This window comes from Centrocercus urophasianus, unplaced genomic scaffold, assembly GCF_019232065.1.
Source record: "Centrocercus urophasianus isolate 14NV4802_14NV808 unplaced genomic scaffold, USGS_Curo_1.0 seq_10, whole genome shotgun sequence".
Classification (NCBI taxonomy): domain Eukaryota; kingdom Metazoa; phylum Chordata; class Aves; order Galliformes; family Phasianidae; genus Centrocercus; species Centrocercus urophasianus.
Window position 1 is genome coordinate 97616050 of NW_024884142.1, and position 17028 is coordinate 97633077.

The window sequence follows — 17028 nt, forward strand, 5'->3', positions numbered from 1 at the left end:
GGGCAATCCCAAGCACAGATACAGGCTGGGCAGAGAATGGCATGAGAGCAGCCCTAAGGAGAAGGATTTGGGGGGTGTTGGTTGATGAAAGATTCAACATAAATTGGCAATGTGTGCTTGCAGCCCAGAAAATCAACAATGTCCTGGGTTGCATCAAGAAAAATGTGTCCAGCAGGTCGAGGGAGGTGATTCTGCCCCTCTGCTCTGCTCTTGTGGGACCCCACCTGGAGTACTGCGTCCAGTTCTGGGACCCCAACACAAGAACATGGAGCCGTTGGAGTGGTCCCGAGGTGGGCCATGGAGATGATGAGAGGGGCTGGAGCACCTCCCCTACAAGGACAGGCTGAGAGAGCTGGTGCTCTTCAGCCTGGAGAAGAGAAGGCTCTGAGGAGACCTTATAGCAACCTTCCAGTACCTGAAGGGGCCTGCAGGAAAGTTCTTATAATGGCAGGTAGTGATAGTATGAGGGGAAATGACTTTAAACTGGAAGTGGGCAGAATTAGGCTAGATATTAGGAATCAATTCTTTACTGTGAGGGTGGTGAGACACTGGAACAGGTTGCAAGGTTATAGATGTCCCCTCCGTGGAGGTGCTCAGTGCCAGGCCGGGTGGGCTGTGAGCAGCCTGCTCTATGGGGAGGTGTCCCTGCCTGCAGCAAGGGGCTGGAACTGAATGGTCTTAAAGGTCCCTTCCAAACCAAACCATCCTATGATTCTATGAAGTACTGATCGATACAGATCTCCCTCTAGATACCGTGGATGTGTGACAGAGACAGATATCCACAGATACCAGCACCGACGCCAGCACTGGAACATGCTGTATACACAGATACTGCAGATACCTATCTAGATAAAACACAGATAGCCATAGATAACGCAGAGGACAGATTTGCATCCGCTGTGTCCGCGGACAGGGAGAGGCAGGCGCCTATGTCCGTAGCTGTGTACAGCCACCTCCAGGAGCCCGGCCGTCCCGGGGCCGCCACCCGGCAGAGCGGAGCCACCCGGAGGCGGGGCAGAGCCGGGGCCGGGCCGGGCGGAGCGGCGCCTCGCGCCGTTGTTTGTCCCTGCGCTGCCCCCATAGCGGCCGGGGCAGGGCGGCGCGGGGGCGGGTCTCCATAGCGACATGGCCTAGGCCGGGCTCTGCGCTCGGCCCCGGCGGGACGAGGCCGGGCCGCGCCGCGCCATGGCCTCTGTGAAGGTGGCCGTGCGGGTGCGGCCCATGAACCGGCGGTGAGTGCCGGGCGTCGCGGGGCTGCCGGTAGCGGTGTGGGCTGGGAGGGCGGTGCGAGGAACTTTGGGGCGCTTCTCGGCGGACGGCTGCAACTTCGGGAGGGGAAACGGCTGGGCGGGCCGGAGCGCCGCGGGGCTCCATTCGGCGGGGTCCGATGGCGTGAGAGACGAGCGTTGTGTCGGGCAGCCGGAGTCCAGCAGCTGAGCTGTGCGGGTCCGCGTGTTATCTTGTTTGTCATCGACACCCCTCGTTGTTAAACGTGGTTCGGATCTGTCTTTAACGCCGTCCTGCTTATCAATCTCTAACGTTACCCCTGGGCACAGGTCGCACCAGGGGACGTTCGGGTTGGATAGCAGGAAGAATTCCTTCTGTGGAAGAGCGGGTGAGGCAGTGGCACAAGCTGCACGTGGAGCACGGTCACTGTCCATGAACAGTTTCAGTTCCAGAAACACGTAGGTGTGGTGCTGAGGGACATGGCTTAGTGGGGAACACTTGGGCTAAATGGGCTTGGAGTTCTTTTCCAGCCTTGGTGATCACAGAATCGCAGAATCACCAAGGTTGGAAAAGACCTTCAAGATCATCCAGTCCAATCATCCACCTATCACCAGTAGTACTCACTAAATCCTCAGTAGATCCCATGGTTCTGTATGCACTTCAGCCTCCAACAACAGGCAGCGTAGGACTTCAGAGTGTTGGTAAGCGTGGAGAGGTTTGTGCTGAAGCTGTGATGTGCTCAGAGGTAAAAAAAGAGAGGAGAATGCGTGGCAGCAAACAGGGTGGCTGTGACAGGGGGTGAAAACAACTAATAAGCCGCAGGTGGAAGTCACCCAGCTAAAGGTCATCTAGACCAACTCCCTTGCAGTGAGCGGGGACACCTACAGCTAGATCATGTGCTGCTATAAGCTGAGGATCCCCCTGTTTTTCCTTCAGAAGAATTGTAAACTGTAAGGACCAGTAGTCTTATTTTTCCATATACTGGTCTCCCTTGTGTCTGTCTTCTCTTAGCCATGCTTATCTTTATGGGTCATTGCTGTGAGTGCTGCAGTATTTTTTAGACAGAGGGCCTTTTTATGAGCTGAAAGGGACTTTCCAGTTGGGTGTTCACTCTGCAGCGCTTGTTGCCAAAGTTTTTGACGTGTTGCTGTGGAGAGTTAAATTTAATCTCATGTGTGCCTGTAAATGTGCTATGGTTTGTTCTGAGCTTAGTCATACAATGCAACTTATGTCATGAGTCATTTTTAATTAGAGAAGACAGTGTTAATGAATAGTTATTGGGAAACTCCTGCATTATGGAGCAGTTACACTGTATGGTGTAATAGTACTGCTAATGGTGTAATAAGTCATGAACAGGGGCCTTGGAATGAATCGTGTGACAGGGAGGGGTTTGTTTTCAGATTGCGTGCTGTGCCATTGCTTAGTTGACAGGCTTTGGTTTTGATTTTGATATTCCTTTTTTTCCTCTCCCTTCTGCTGTGATTTCGTTTTGCTGTTCTTTTTCACTGGCTTGATCTGAAAGGAGTTTGATCATTTCAGTGCTATTGTCAAAGCCCTCGACTATTCTTCTGGAAGTTAACATCCCAAATCTATACTGCAGAGGCTGCATCTCTGGATGACATAATAAAAGTGATATCTAATGACTTTATAGTCACTATTTTGAAATCAGTTGTGAGCTTGAGCTTGAAGGTTCAATTACGTAATAATTCTCTATTTACTCTTTGCTTTCCCTAATTCAATACAAAATTGCAGTGACATTTGTCCTTATATTTGCAAAATGGCTCAAAGCCTGTCAGCTGGCAGAAGAGTAGGTGTTCTTCGTAGAGCAGAAGTTTGCGTGGAGCTCAGTTTAGGTGGTTGATGCATTTTGGCTCTCGCTAGGTTTGATTACTGTTAATCGAAAGGTTCATTTTCTAAAACAATCATTAGAAACGTTAAACTGTTGACTTATAATTTGGAGGGTTTGACTAGAGGATCCCATACATTTCCTCTCAGAAGACAGTTTCTCGTCAAGATCCTTTCAGAATGTCCAGTAGCAGGACAGAATGATGAGGTTACAGAGAGATGTGATGGTCTTCAAGGCACGCTGCTGCCGACATACAGGCTGCCTTCACAGGGCTGCTGGTGGCTACTCACTGCCTGCTTAATGGCTGGGCCTTGGGGTCCTGTTGAGCCCAATTCCAGCTCTCGTTATGTGCTGTATCTGCACAGTTCAAGAATCCATTTGCTTCTTCTAATTATTATTCCTCCTTGATTTCCTACTCTGATAGCTCTACTCTATTTGGTTTTAGTTCAGGGAGTCATAGAGGAACACAAGGTCTTTATGATTTTGAACCTTTTACTTCTGTTTCTTGTATTTGTATTCAATATATTCCATTTTGTGATCGAATGTAATTAGTGGGATATACGAGGGGAGGATTATACGCAGTCTTTACCTGCAGAAGGTGCAGCTGGCATCAAAATATGCATTAGCCCTGCAGTAAATTCTTCTTCCTATGTGTTTATCAATTGCTCTTCATATTTTAAATCTTGATCAGCACCTTGGGAAATCTAGAACCAACATTATGCTGCCTTTTATAAATAACTACTTGCACAATCCATGCCTTAGTATCTGTAGCAGAGTTTTCAACAGCTCAAATTAATCTAGCAATGCAAAGGGCAGAGGTATAAAATAAGCTGCTTTGTTTCACGTGAAACTTGTGACTGGAGTGTTTTTAGCTGCAGCTGCAATAAACAAGGGGACAGTGAAGAGCCAGCTGGAACCTTCATTTCCTTGATGTTTACAAGTGATCCGCACAGGAGATGATGGGGCCTGTGACACTTCTTAGCTATCTATGCTTGTTTGAGTTGAGATGCAAAAGATGGAACGTTTTGACAAAGTACCTGCTATCAGTGTAACATAGAGGGGAGTGAGACAAGGTGAAGTGATTCTGAAGAAGGACACAAGCTGAAAGACCTGTGAGGGGAGGTGAGGCTGTGGTGTGCCCGGGGAGGTTGTACTGTGTCTCATCTCATTCTTTATAAGGGGAGAGACTGAATCCAATGTAAATCTACTTGAATGCTGACTTGGAAAGGTGAACTAACTGTTCTGAATATGACTTTTTCACTTTGCCATTTTTCAAGTCCAAAACCTTGAATCCATTTAATGACCCTTTAGCAGATTTTTCCTTTGGGAAAATTGTCTCATTAGATGCACTTTTTCTGCCATAAAATAAGCTCTGGATGTATGTGTGTGTGTATGTATCGGTGCAAATGTATGTTATCATCAGTGTGCTATTTCCAGTGTTGGTATTGGATCAGTGCATAAAGATTTGGGTTCAGATCTGTGTTCTTGGATCATGTAAAGTTCATGCTAAGAGGAATGGAGCTTCAAAATAACAGGTCTTGGTTTTGTGTGGGATGCAAATTGATGTTTTTATTTGCTATTTGCTATTTCTTCTTGTCAAGAGATGCAACCAGTAGAAAGAACTTTATTCTGCAACTTGGTTACACTCAAGTTTTCTGAATTGTAATGAGTGAAAGAGGGAAAGGAGCATCAGCATGACAGTGTACACATCATCTGTCCTTAATCACTACCCTTTAGCTGACCCAAGAGAAGATGCACTTAGCAGATGGTTATGGTTGGCAATGACATGATGATGCCCTGTGGGTGTGCCAGCTTCCTACCTAAGGTTAACGTGGTGGGAAGGTGTCACTATCTAGCAGTTGCTGAAGAACACAAGCATCTGTAATTATGTAAGAATGCCATGAAGGATTGTAGAGGCCTCAGCGATAGTAGTTTGGGACTGTTACTGCAGTCTGTAGTTTTGGAATGTTGAGCTAACCATGTGAGCTGGGAAACAGAGGTGCTGCGTTTTGTGAGCCCTCTCAGATGGCGTGTAGAGGAGTCAGGTCTGAGAAAGGGGTGCAGTAAGATGTGTCAGAAGGCTGCAAGCAGACCATGGGAAAACTGAGGAAAGGCTGGAGGACTTGCTGTTAAAGCAAATGGGGAAGAAACCACAGTAGAGCACAGTGGGCTGACAGAGAAGTCTAGGTTATCAGTGACAAGAAGGAGGGGACGGAATTCTTATGATCAGTGTAGTAGCATGGGGTATGATTGTATTTTCAGGGTTTTCTTGCTTAAGGCAAGCAAATATTAGATCTTTGGTCTAGTACCAGATCTGGAGGTTGGTGGCCCTGCTTGTGGCAGGGAGGGTTGGAACGTGATGATCTCTGGGGTGCCTGCCAACCCAAGCCATTCTGTGATTCTACAATATGGAGTCCAGTCCTGTCTGGGTGGGAATGGAAGAAGCAGTGGCCATGATTGTGGGAAGTTTTAATGCCAAAGTTATCTTCACAGTATGCTGAGAACTTTGCAAGCCTAAAAGTGAAGATCTCTTTTCAGTGATTTAAATGACAAATGGTTGAGTGATGTATCAGAGAAGTGATAAAGTGTGGTATTGGATGGCTATGTGAAGGAGTGGGCTGTGATGAGTCCATGGCTTTAGCTAAGGTAGGAAGTGAATACCAAAGAGAGAAGTGAACACCAGGGATGATTGTTGGCTGGGAACTGGGATGCTGCAGGTCAAGATATTCTAGAAAAACTAGTTGGACTCTCTTAAGGCCTTTCTGCAATAGAAAACATCAGCAGTGCAGAAGCAAACCAAAGCTTTGGTGTTCAAGCAGTAAAGACTGCCAGCGTTCTCCGGTGTTGTTTCTTCAAAACTTCTCACCTGTATTAAAGCACGTAGTTTTTGAACATCAGTGGCTTGTGCCTTGCTTCTCTCTTTTATTTCTGCACCTTTTTCCTCTGTGGTTAATTATTGAAGTTTTTCAGCTTAGAGGAGATGAATTTGAGCTTGTGAGTGTGGTGTGATCACAGCTCAGCTCCCGCTCGCAAATACATCACACAGCCAAACAGAAGCTGCCTTCTGTGCTTCTCCTGATGAGCCCCCGTGTTGGTACCTTCTTAAGCTCTTTTTCTGGAACCTCATTATCTGAATATGCTTGGGAAAGATCAACAAAAATGATTGGAGTCATTAATTCAAAAAATATCGAGCTGTATGTGTACTTCACGTTATGACTGCTGGAATAGATTACGAGATGCAAATCTAGGCTTAAATATTGAAAAGGAGAATTAAATATTTAGTTATGGCTCCTTCCTAGTGTCTTGGGAATAATGGAATTAAGCTAGTAATGCATCAGCTTAAACTGTATCTAAGGAATTACTGCTAATGAGATAGTTTAGGTGGTGGAAGAGCCAGTCTCCCATGGGGAATGAAAGCCCAAGCTGCTGGGAAGAGCTAATTCCTTTGAAGAAAGTCATTATAGGATGTGATCTCATGTGAATAGGAAGGTGAGAGGAGACCGAGGTGACTTAAGTAGCTCCTGTGTTTGCCATTCTGCCTCTGGCCTCCTTTGTGGAGTTTTTTGCATGGCTTTATGCACAGAACCGAAACTGAACTGTGTACATGGTCTCTGATATCTTGCCATTTTCATGGCTGAAGCAAGATGTTTCAGAGAGGACGAGTCCCACCTGCAGACCTGTATCCTCACTTTGGTGAGTGGCAAAACTGGAGGTGACCTGACTGCTTTGGAAGGAGCTCTGAATGTTTGAGCACCATGCTGTGATCCAGTTAGTGACGAGTTAATTCCTGGGGCTGGCACCTTAGCTTGCATGAACCACCAGGGAACAGGAAGCCCACATATAGCTCATTTTTCTGACCTTTTCAATGCTTAATATGAATGCCTTAAAGTTTTCCAAGCATGTGGGATTTTCACAATCACCTCCCTGTTTCTCCTGTTGCCTTCCATAGCACCAAAGGACAAAAACCTCCCAGCACTGATGTGGCTGGAGTGCAGCAGCAGCGTGGGCACATGCAGCAATGTGGTTCAGTGCTCTCATTTACAACGTGAGCCTCCAAATCTTTATGATCTTAGGTATTTTCAACACCAAAAGTTGGTTTTAGAATAGCGTTTCCTTGTTCATTTATTTCAGTATTACCAAATGCATTATTATCAGGTTACATCCGTGTCATATCACTAAAATGGCAAACAATAAAATATTTTCTTGCTCTGCTTTTTGTTGAAGGTGGGTATTTCTGGGGTGAACAGCAGGCTGAATTGAAGAGCAAAGTCCTCCCTGTGCTGCAGATACAAAGCCAGGGTTATTTGTTGAGGGAGGGATTATTAGAGTTATCTAACAGGAGAGCATACATGGCAGTAGTGTCTTAATTGCTGATGGACTAAAGGTCTTACTGTTGGACACTCAGGCACTTCAAGTATTGGATTTATGAATGCTTTTCTCCAAAAAGTAAATATGGAGCAGCATAGTGAGATATAGAAACATGGAGTGTACCGGTATGTTTCTGTTTGCTTATGTTTGAGAGATGTTTGTGCTTAGATAACTGAAGTCATTTGTTGTTCAACCCGGATTGCTTGTGTGCATCGCAGTTAAGGGAAGGAGTAACCAAAGAACAGCCCTATGACTTACCTGAGAGGCTCATAGATGGGTGAGGTCAGGCACAAATTTTACTGCAACATTTCTACTTAGAGGACCTCTTTCCCCAAAAGCCAAGGGCAACCAATGAAAGGAAGCAGTCTGATTTCTTTGAATCAAGCCTTGCTGTGTGCAAGAGGTTAAGTTGATACTGTTTGACTTGGAATAGCAAGAGTAACAGCAGAACTAATCAGGAGAAACAGGATATTGAAAGCAAAATGCAGTGCAGACTAAAATCTAAGAGTGCTAGAGAAACTTTCAAAATAATTACAACAAAATTCCAGGATGTCATTCAAATGAACTTGGTTGCATCTGAGGTTGTGTGCAGCACTTACAGCTCACAGCTATGGAGGACCACAAGAAAGTAAGGCCACTGCCAAGCCTGGTCTGGCACTCTGTCTGTGCAGGGAAACCAGACAAGTAGCCATCAAGATAGCTTGCTAATATTATTTGGCTTATTATGTGATCATTGACCTCAGATATGTGGAAATGGTAGCTTTTTTTCTTTTTTAAATGAGCTGTTACTAATGATTCAAAATCTGCATGTGTGGATATTGACTAGGCCTGAGTTGGTGGGAGGTCAGTTCTACCTGTAATACAGTTAAAAAGACACACTTAAAAAGCAGGTCAGGTACATGATTTAATGCAGTGACCAGACTATATTACCATGAGTGTGCATAATGTTCCAAGAAAAGCTGGTTATCATTTGACATAAGACAGCACAAGGACACCATGTGTTCATTTCCAGAAGAGCCTTACTGCTGGAGATTAAACTGCTGCATTTCAGTATTGTTGGTGAAATTTATTGTTATGACTAAAAGCATTTAATCTACATTGTCCTTCGTATAAGAAGTGAAATGTGTGTACTGGTCTGTGAACTAAGGGACCAGTTCTGTTTCAGGAGATGTACGGTGTTTTCCCTCTTTCCACATTCTCTGTCACTAAGTTTATTATTCTGGTTTCACCCGCTTTGTGAAACAACATTTGGAGTGGCAGAACTCTCATTTAGTGATTTGCATAGTTTGCTGACTTCTGATCAACTGCTACCAAAGAAGGGAATGAGCCTATCACTTTAAGCCAGCAGTCCACACTAGCAAAGTGTAAAGATTATCACACAACAAATGGGCATCGTGATAGAACTGTTCTTTTGAAGCCTCAGGTATGTGCACCATGTCCTCTTCCTGAGACACAATCACAATCATGCCATAGGAGGCTATTTCTTCTTACCTGAAATCTTGGGATTGAATCCGATTGACTGACTTGCTCAGATTTTGATTCTCAACAAACTCATTGAGACTTTTTAAATTGATGGTTGGGGAAAAGTGTCCTTGACCCAAGTAGTGCTGAAGGCGTTTTGTCTGTGAAGTATTTTTCTTTATTTTTGATGTGAACCTGTGTGTGTTTAAAAAAATAAACTGCCTTTTAAAGATGCACTTTGTAAGAACATTTCAATAAGCACTGAAGAAGTTAAGAACAGAAAACTCCAGAGAGCAGAAAGAAAATTAGGAATTTTGTGGCATTTTTGATGTGATCAACTTTACTTCTCTTGTGATTTGTAACAAAAGCATCCTCATGTAGTGGGGGTTTTGATTTGACATTTTAAAGCATGGAATTGAATCGAATGTTTTAGGAGCTACTCAAAGGAGGGGAAGTGCTTTTGGGCTGTGTGATTCAATGAGACGTGAGGGCAGCAAGGTACAGTTAGTGTTACCAAGTGACAAGAAGCCAAGTTCCTTTTGTGACACATTGTGTTTGTTTTTTTTTTTAGTTAAATCTACCTTGAATTCTCCTGGTCATTAAGCAGCCCTCATGCTTTCACATTGTGACCCCAGAAATACACCTGCATAGTGAACAGAGTGATAAAATAGGAAATCCATAGCATTGTGCCTGAAGTGTAAATATAAGGAAAAAAGGAAAGAAAAGCCACTGAGCGTGGTTGAGTTGCTTTAACAAGTTCTCAGACTGTGTTTTTCAGTAGTTGAAAAACAAAATCACACATCTGCTCTTCAATAAAACCCTTTTCAACAGGTAGTCCATTAGATGTCTACAGTGAATTTCCAAGAGTGTATTCTTTTGGGCCTCTTTTCATTTTGTCATAGAGATGCTCAGCAGCAGCTTGGGGAGTACCTGCATCCACATAAACTTGTGTGTGGGCTGAAGTGGTCTTTGGAAACACTGTATTTGGGAAAATTGCTGGCACTTGTGATTCTATGTTTTTTGGTTTTCCCTCCTGCCCCGTGGCAGAAATGCATTGTTTTTTTCTGTTCTTTTCCTCAATCACCTCTGACAGATGCTATGGTAACCACAGCAGATTAATGTGGTATCAATATCATGATTTTCTGATGAGATAAGCTGTAATAAATGCTCTGATGTCTGAATAGTGCAGACCAGACTAATAAAAACTTCAACTGGAGAACCTTAGAGATGAACTTGGAAGAAGACCAAACACGTTTTGCTTCTTTGTAATACTTCCATTCTTCATTCATATACAAAATAACAGTGCTTTTCCACATTCCACTCCTTTCTTTCCATGGGAGAATCTTCAGGAAGCCTTGTGAAGGACAAGATAAATGATGTAAAGCAAGGAGGTTGCCTTGAAATGTGGAGATACTGCCCACGTTTTACTTGGATTAGGTACACATGGAGGTGCAAAACTTCTCATGTCTTTGCTCTGACAGTAGGTGGGGAATATAAGGGAAGGAGAGAGAAAGAGAGAAAGACTTGGAGATATCTACATTATGTTTTCTTTTCAAGAAATAGTTGGTCATCTCTCTCAGACATATTTTGTGGTGGTTCTGTTTGTAGCCAGGAGTTGGACTCTAAGATCTTTGTGGGTTCCTTCTTACTTGGGATATTCTGTGATTCTTCCATGAAACTGCTGCAGAATCACCTTGAGTCGAGGCAGTTCTTACTCATTTGCATCCTCTTGGACTACGTTTAGTAACTTATCTTTAACACAAATGAACTGTTTGTCAGATTATCCTGTTATAGGGGAAGTATGCGAGTTCTTTTAAGCATATCTTGTACTGGTAGTTAGCAGTAGCAGAGTGTTCATGTAACGCTGGGCTGATGAATTTCCTGGTATTTGTGCCAAGGAGCTTGCCTGCTGGATCACATTGCGGTTTGGTTGAGAGCCAAGGGATCATGGGTTATAAATTTCATTCCCTTGTGATTCTGGCAGTCCACATGGTGCATGAAACAACAGCAGAGAAAGCCTGCAGGCTACCCTGAAGCAGGTCAGGCTTCGGGGGAATCAAATTCTCTTAAACTGTCAGAGTATTAATTGTGAACTGATTTTGGCAGCTGGCCCCTTGTTGTGGCCTGGTAAAGGAGAGGATGCACTTTTTGGGGCTGTGTTCTTGCTCTGTGGCTGGCATCTCCAAGCTGAGCTGCAGTTGGGGTCCTCCAGCCCTGGATGCTCTTGGGTGGGTTTCTAGAACTGAAGTACAGCTGCTTGCTGTGCAAACCTTTAATGGTGGTAAAACTTGCAGTCACAACTTTCTGAAGAGAGTAGAGTTCCCTTGTGAACTGCATAGAATGATTGCCTGGAAGTGACTGCCTTTGTGCAAGCAATTGTTTTTTTTATGGGATCCTCTCAAGCTCTTTATGTGTACAATAAACTGTACTCATCCATCTGATATGAAAGTGAAGCTTTAGTATCTGACTTTAATGCTTTCTTGTGTCAGTTCTTCCTTCGTCTTTCAGGTTGCCCCATTGATTCTGATCAGTGTATTGCTGTTTCATATTGTTCCTGCTTTCCACCTTCCCCTACAAAAATGAAAAACATGATGTTTTTCCTTTTGAAATTCTTTTTGTTGTCTGGTCCTTTCTGACATGCTTTTTTCTTTGCTTTGGAACCCTTAGTTTTTAAAAACATTTAGTGGTATTATCAGTGTTGATGATTCGAGGCTTCTCAGAAGGTTGGGCTGTCCATGGGGGGGTTTTAGCCTTTAAACACTTAGTGCCACTTTTTCACTATTGAGTAGCATTGGGTTTTGTACTGTGGAGAGCTGGCTGGGTCCAGGACAGAAAGCAGAAACCCCATTTAATGTTTCCTCTTGTCTAAAGCATGGAGGAGCTCGGATAGGAAGCAGTGTTTTAGGCACAAACTTCTTCCCACGTGGAGTTCTTCCAAACTTCCTACAGGAACATGCTTACAAAGTTATTTGAAGCATTTTCATAAGCTGGGCCATTTAATTGGGCTAAGCTGCTCATTACACCTTCTGTAGGCAATTAGTGACAAGAAGAGGCTGTTCAGTGAGTGAGGTGAGTAGTATCTATGCACAGGCTGCATTGCTACCATAATGAAGAAGGCTATTTCCTATTAAAAATATCGTTGGAAGCTCCTTTCCCTATTACCTATGGTGGTATCTGATTCTCTTAACTATAGACTTAGTAAAAGATACTGAGGTTGACATGGAAATGACTAAGGCATCAGTAAAGGCATGCCTCTGATGTTTTTCTGTGGTAGATCTAAATTCACTTGTGTAATTATAGCTGCAATTATTACAATTATATATTTTATTAGCTTAGAAAATAACTTAATGTGTTGATATTTAAGTAAGCACTTTTATTCACTTAATATTTATTCATGAATGTAGCTTTAAAAAATGGCTTTTGCTCTTCTTAAGAATTTCTGCTGGAAGACTGTGGGTACGGATGTTTGTGGGTACAGGGTGACTGTGCAGTCAGCTGGTGGATGCAGGAGAATCGGGTGGTCTGGTGGCAAGGAAAATGTCACAGCAAAAAGCTTCAGCTCAGGAAGGTGACTGTCCCCCTCTACTTGGCTCTTGTGAGGCCTCATCTGCAGTGCTGTGTCCAGGGCACAGAGCTCTTGTATCGGGTGCAGAGGAGGGCCACTAAGGTGATCAGAGGGCTGGAGCACCTCTCCTGCGAGGAAAGGTTGAGGGAACTGGGCTTGTTTAGCTCGGAGAAGAGAAGGCTCTGGGGAGACTTCAGTGTGGCCTTCCAGTATTTGAAGGAGCACAAACAGGAGGGGGAACGGCTGTTTATGAGGGTGGACAGTGACAGGACAAGGGGGAATGGTTTCAAACTGAGACAGAGGAGGTTTAGGTTAGATATGAGGAGGAAGTTTTTCACCCAGAGGGTGGTGAGGCACTGGCACAGGTTGCCCAAGGAGGCTGTGGATGCCCCATCCCTGCAGACATTCAAGGCCAGGCTAGATGTGGCTCTGGGCAGCCTGGGCTGCTGGTTGGTGACCTGCACACAGCAGGGGGTTGGAGCTGGATGAGCATTGTGCTCCTTTGCAATCCCGACCATTCTGTGATTCTGTGATTTAATGATTTCCATTTCATTTGGTGTAGGTGTGTATCCAGTAGTTTCTGAGGTACCGTGCAGTATGGTAAAGCTCACGTTAGTGCTTTAAAGCCCTTTGCTTCCTTTTGTACCAGTCAGCCCTATGGGTTTGTCAGGTGATGCTGGAGTAGGAGTGTCTGTTAGCATTTGAAGAGCCAGGTTGTGCATGACATGATACGTAGCGGTCTTTCACTTTTTGTTCCTGCTCTTTTTGTGTGTGTGTGCAGGAAATATGCTCAGGGCTATCATTCAAGAGCAGCCTGTGCTGCTACTTTGATTAGGTATGAGAAAATCCCATCTGTAGCAAACAAACGGAGGTGTGCAGGTGTTAGATGCTGAGCTAACATTTCTTACGATGCTTTTGAGAACAAACACTTGTGACACACGTGTGCATGCATGACAACACTGCTGTGGAAGTGGGCTGTGTTTCTTTCTGGGATCGCTGTGTTCTCAGAGGCAGCAATCTCATGCAGCAAACACTTGGTAGCAGAGTCTCTCACTTGTGCTGCCAAGCATCACATTCCCAAAACACCTTGGGTACCCCACTGCTAAGTGAGATTAAGCCATGAGTGTGCTGTGGGTGTAAGACCGAGTCCCTGTTACCTAGGCCATATGGATGGGCACTGCTACTAATATGGGAGTGGTTGCAGCTAGGGTTCATCGTACAGTGTTCTGTTTTGAAACGCTTCAGAGCCACTTAATTGACTTCACTGGGCTTTGGATCTTCAAATTAAGATCCCACCACTTAGCTGACTCGCAGAGTCAAACTTCTGAAGCAGTTTTCCCCAAGCTGCCTCTCTGCTTCTAGATGAAGGGATCTGGATTTGGAGGCAAGCCCAAGTACTTCAAATATATCCCACAGCAATAAATAAACATTTCTCACAGCAATTAAAAATGAATTCACTTGATTAATTGACTGTGGCAAGTAACTTATTGAATGAAAATGCGACTGTGGATGATCATGATATGTTTTCTTTAATGTACTCAAGCTTCACTTCTACTTTCAGGGAGAAAGATCTCAATGCTAAGTTTATTATTTCAATGGAGAAAAATAAAACGACAATCACAAACTTGAAGGTGAGTAAACAATTTAAAGAAGAAAATATTAACTGAATAACTGTCCAAAGATGAGTGCATGAAACAGTGGTGCTTACTACGTTATGGAGAACAGCCCTTAGTTTTTGAATTTTGAAGTAATCCTTAGGGATCAATGTATGACAACATACTGCAGCTTTTTGATAGCCAGTCTGCAGGCTGTATCTCTTAGGTTTATTGCCATGAGCGTTACTTAGCTGAAAGATGAAAACCTAAAGTAGAAGAGAATTACATGCCCAGTAGCTATTAAACCTTCAATTTATCTGTAGAAGCAGTCTCCTGGAATTCCCATGTAACTAAACACAAAGTACCCATCGCTTGCTATAATATTTTGATTTTATATTTTAACATTTCTCTTGCCAAGAGAAATCACGCAAACCAAATAGATTTTTGCAAGATAGTTTCCAATGACAAATGTGCAAACAGGAATTTCAGTGCGGTTTGTTCAGACAGATGGATTCGGGTGGCAGTGATTATTGCTGAAGTGCTTCACTAACTGTCATGTCTTGAGAAAATGATAGCATGAGCAACAGGTATATAGTGCTGTTTTAATGAGGGCTCTGTACTGAAATGCTGATCGTGGTGCAAAGGTTTCTGGCTCCTATTAATTAGAAGTGTAGGAAGATCCCTCAGTATAATCGGGCTAAGCATAAGAATTGTGACAGGAATATAGTGTTGTGAGCAGTAAGCTAAAATCCAAAGGATTCCTGCTATGCTGTCATGTAATGTGACAATCCTTACTTCTGAGCCGTGCACGTTCTTTCACTGTTGTTAGAATAATAGGCTAGCCTTCATCGCAGATGTCTTGTTGTGTAGCCTGAAGTTGCATTTGCATTCAGATTAGTTGTTAAAAAATGTTTTTAATGATGTCATCAGCATGTATTGTACCAGTTCATTTTCTTTTCTTTTGTAGATACCAGAGGGCGGTACTGGCGATACAGGAAGAGAAAGAACTAAGACCTTTACCTATGATTTTTCCTATTTCTCTGCAGACAATAAAAGTCCCAGCTTTGTTTGTCAAGAAACGGTAAGATTTCTAGTTAAAAAGAAGTTGGTTTCTTCTTCCCTCCCCCACCCCACTCTGTCTCTGTGGTAAAAGCATTACTGAAACTTCTTTCCACTGGAAGTGCTTCCCTCATAATTTAGAAATTCCCTAAATGCCTGGGAGTTTGAATGTTTTTCTCTTTCCTTGTCCTTTTCCTTTTCCAACTTATTTAACATGGTTAAATGCTGTGTTTTCTAATACAGCAGGCTAAATGCCTTCTCTTGTCTGGTTTGTCTTGTAAGGTCAAGCTAGACAGCTTCTCTGAGCTGCTTTGTGCAGGTTTGTTTTGGAAAAGCTTTTTGAAAAAAATGACTGTAGAGAAGCAAGCATCTATCTTTAATTCAGTTAGACAGAAACATTCTTTGCTAGTTGACATGCTCTTTTTTTTTCCCCACAAAAATATTTGGTACACACTGAAGGACCTGCTTGTCATAGTTTCTTCCTTCTCGTCCCTTGAGTATTCGGCTTAGGAAAGGACAAAAATGCCTTTCTTCCTGCACATACAGAATAGAAAATCCAACTTTGAATGATACACACAGGTTAGAACAGGTTGGCCCACCCTGACCTAGCATTTCACGTGGACATCTTTACTATTTCACATTCCCAAATATATTTATTGAGTAAATTTCAAGTTTTTGGTTATTATTATCTTCTCTTTTGATTTGTGGAATGTGGGAATGTGAGCTGAAAATCTGAGTCTTTCTTTCCCCATAAGGTGATGTAAGGGTTTGCTGCTGGAAATGCTGTAAGTCAGATGACTACATACCTTTTTGGTTTGTTTCTTATCTATTCTGTAATTCCCAAATTCAGGGATGTTGGTGTGGCTAATCCTAAAAAGCCTCAGAATAGAACTAAGAAGAGGAAACAAAAAGTTGAGCCAATTTAAAATATTTAAAAGAACAGTGACTAAAAGTGCTTGATTAGGAATTTATACTTGACATTTCTCTTCAAGCATCAGCATAAGCAGGAGATGATCATATTTCCATAATCCTCTTTATTTCATAAAGTTACAAACCCAGTGGTGCATGATACGGACATTTGAACACTTTTTTAAACTTTATTAAGTAACACAGTTTTTGCTATATTCTCTGAAACATCAAGAAGAATTTACTCGAGATTGATGTAAAGGTATCTGAATTGCTTTAGTGCTGCTGGACATTTGAGAAACACGTTTGTATGCAATGACTGGAACTCAAGTTTGTAGTGGGAAATTTAGTAACTCAAGGAAAAAATCTACCTGTGTAGGGATCATTGTAGCAGCCTTGAGCAACTTAAAATTTTATTTTAAAGTCTGTGAGCTTTATGGTGCATAGTAGTAGGATGCTAAAATAAATCCTAAACACAGCCTAGATGTCCAGTATTCTGCTGTTACAGTGTGTCCCGTGATGCCAGGCTCTGCTTCCTTGGTCCGTACTGGCAAGGATAACTTCTGTTACTCAGTCTCAAAGAAGTTGTCATCCTATATCAAGCACAGTAATTATAATGTGTGAAAACAAAAGGAATGTTTGAACAATGGAAGTGCGTTTTTTTGAAACAAAAGCTGCACAAGCTATTATTTTGGTTGTGTGATTCATTCCACATTTAATTGGAAGGCTCTGTAGTTAAGCTCTTATCGAGTTGCTGCAGAGTTTCCAGTTTACTGCACCAGTGGCATAGAAGAAGGGCGCTTTCGTTCACGTTCGTTTTGCCTGGAATAAAATTGATCTTGACTGTTGGTAGTGTGCTTTGTTTGTGACTGTTGGGTTTTTCCATTTGAACAGCAGAGAAATAATACAGAAATTCTGTCTAATATGACATGCTCCATTAATATGCCTCGTAGATGTAAAGTATGCTTTCATATTAAAAAATTAGAGTAGGAGTGGCAATC

General features: G+C 43.0%; 1 protein-coding gene across 4 annotated transcripts in view; it reads left to right on the forward strand.

Annotated features, from left to right (window-relative positions):
• The first annotated feature begins 1155 nt into the window (after positions 1-1155).
• Positions 1156-17028, forward strand: part of KIF16B (kinesin family member 16B) — a 133880-nt gene continuing 118007 nt past the window's right edge. For all 4 annotated transcript variants that reach the window (XR_006168172.1, XM_042814757.1, XM_042814769.1 and 1 more), the window contains exons 1-3: positions 1156-1232; positions 14029-14098; positions 15030-15143. Coding sequence is in view for 3 of the 4 variants with exons in the window: in XM_042814757.1 (XP_042670691.1) it covers positions 1186-1232; positions 14029-14098; positions 15030-15143 (231 nt within the window). In the remaining variant the exon portion in view is untranslated. The remainder of the gene's footprint in view (positions 1233-14028; positions 14099-15029; positions 15144-17028) is intronic.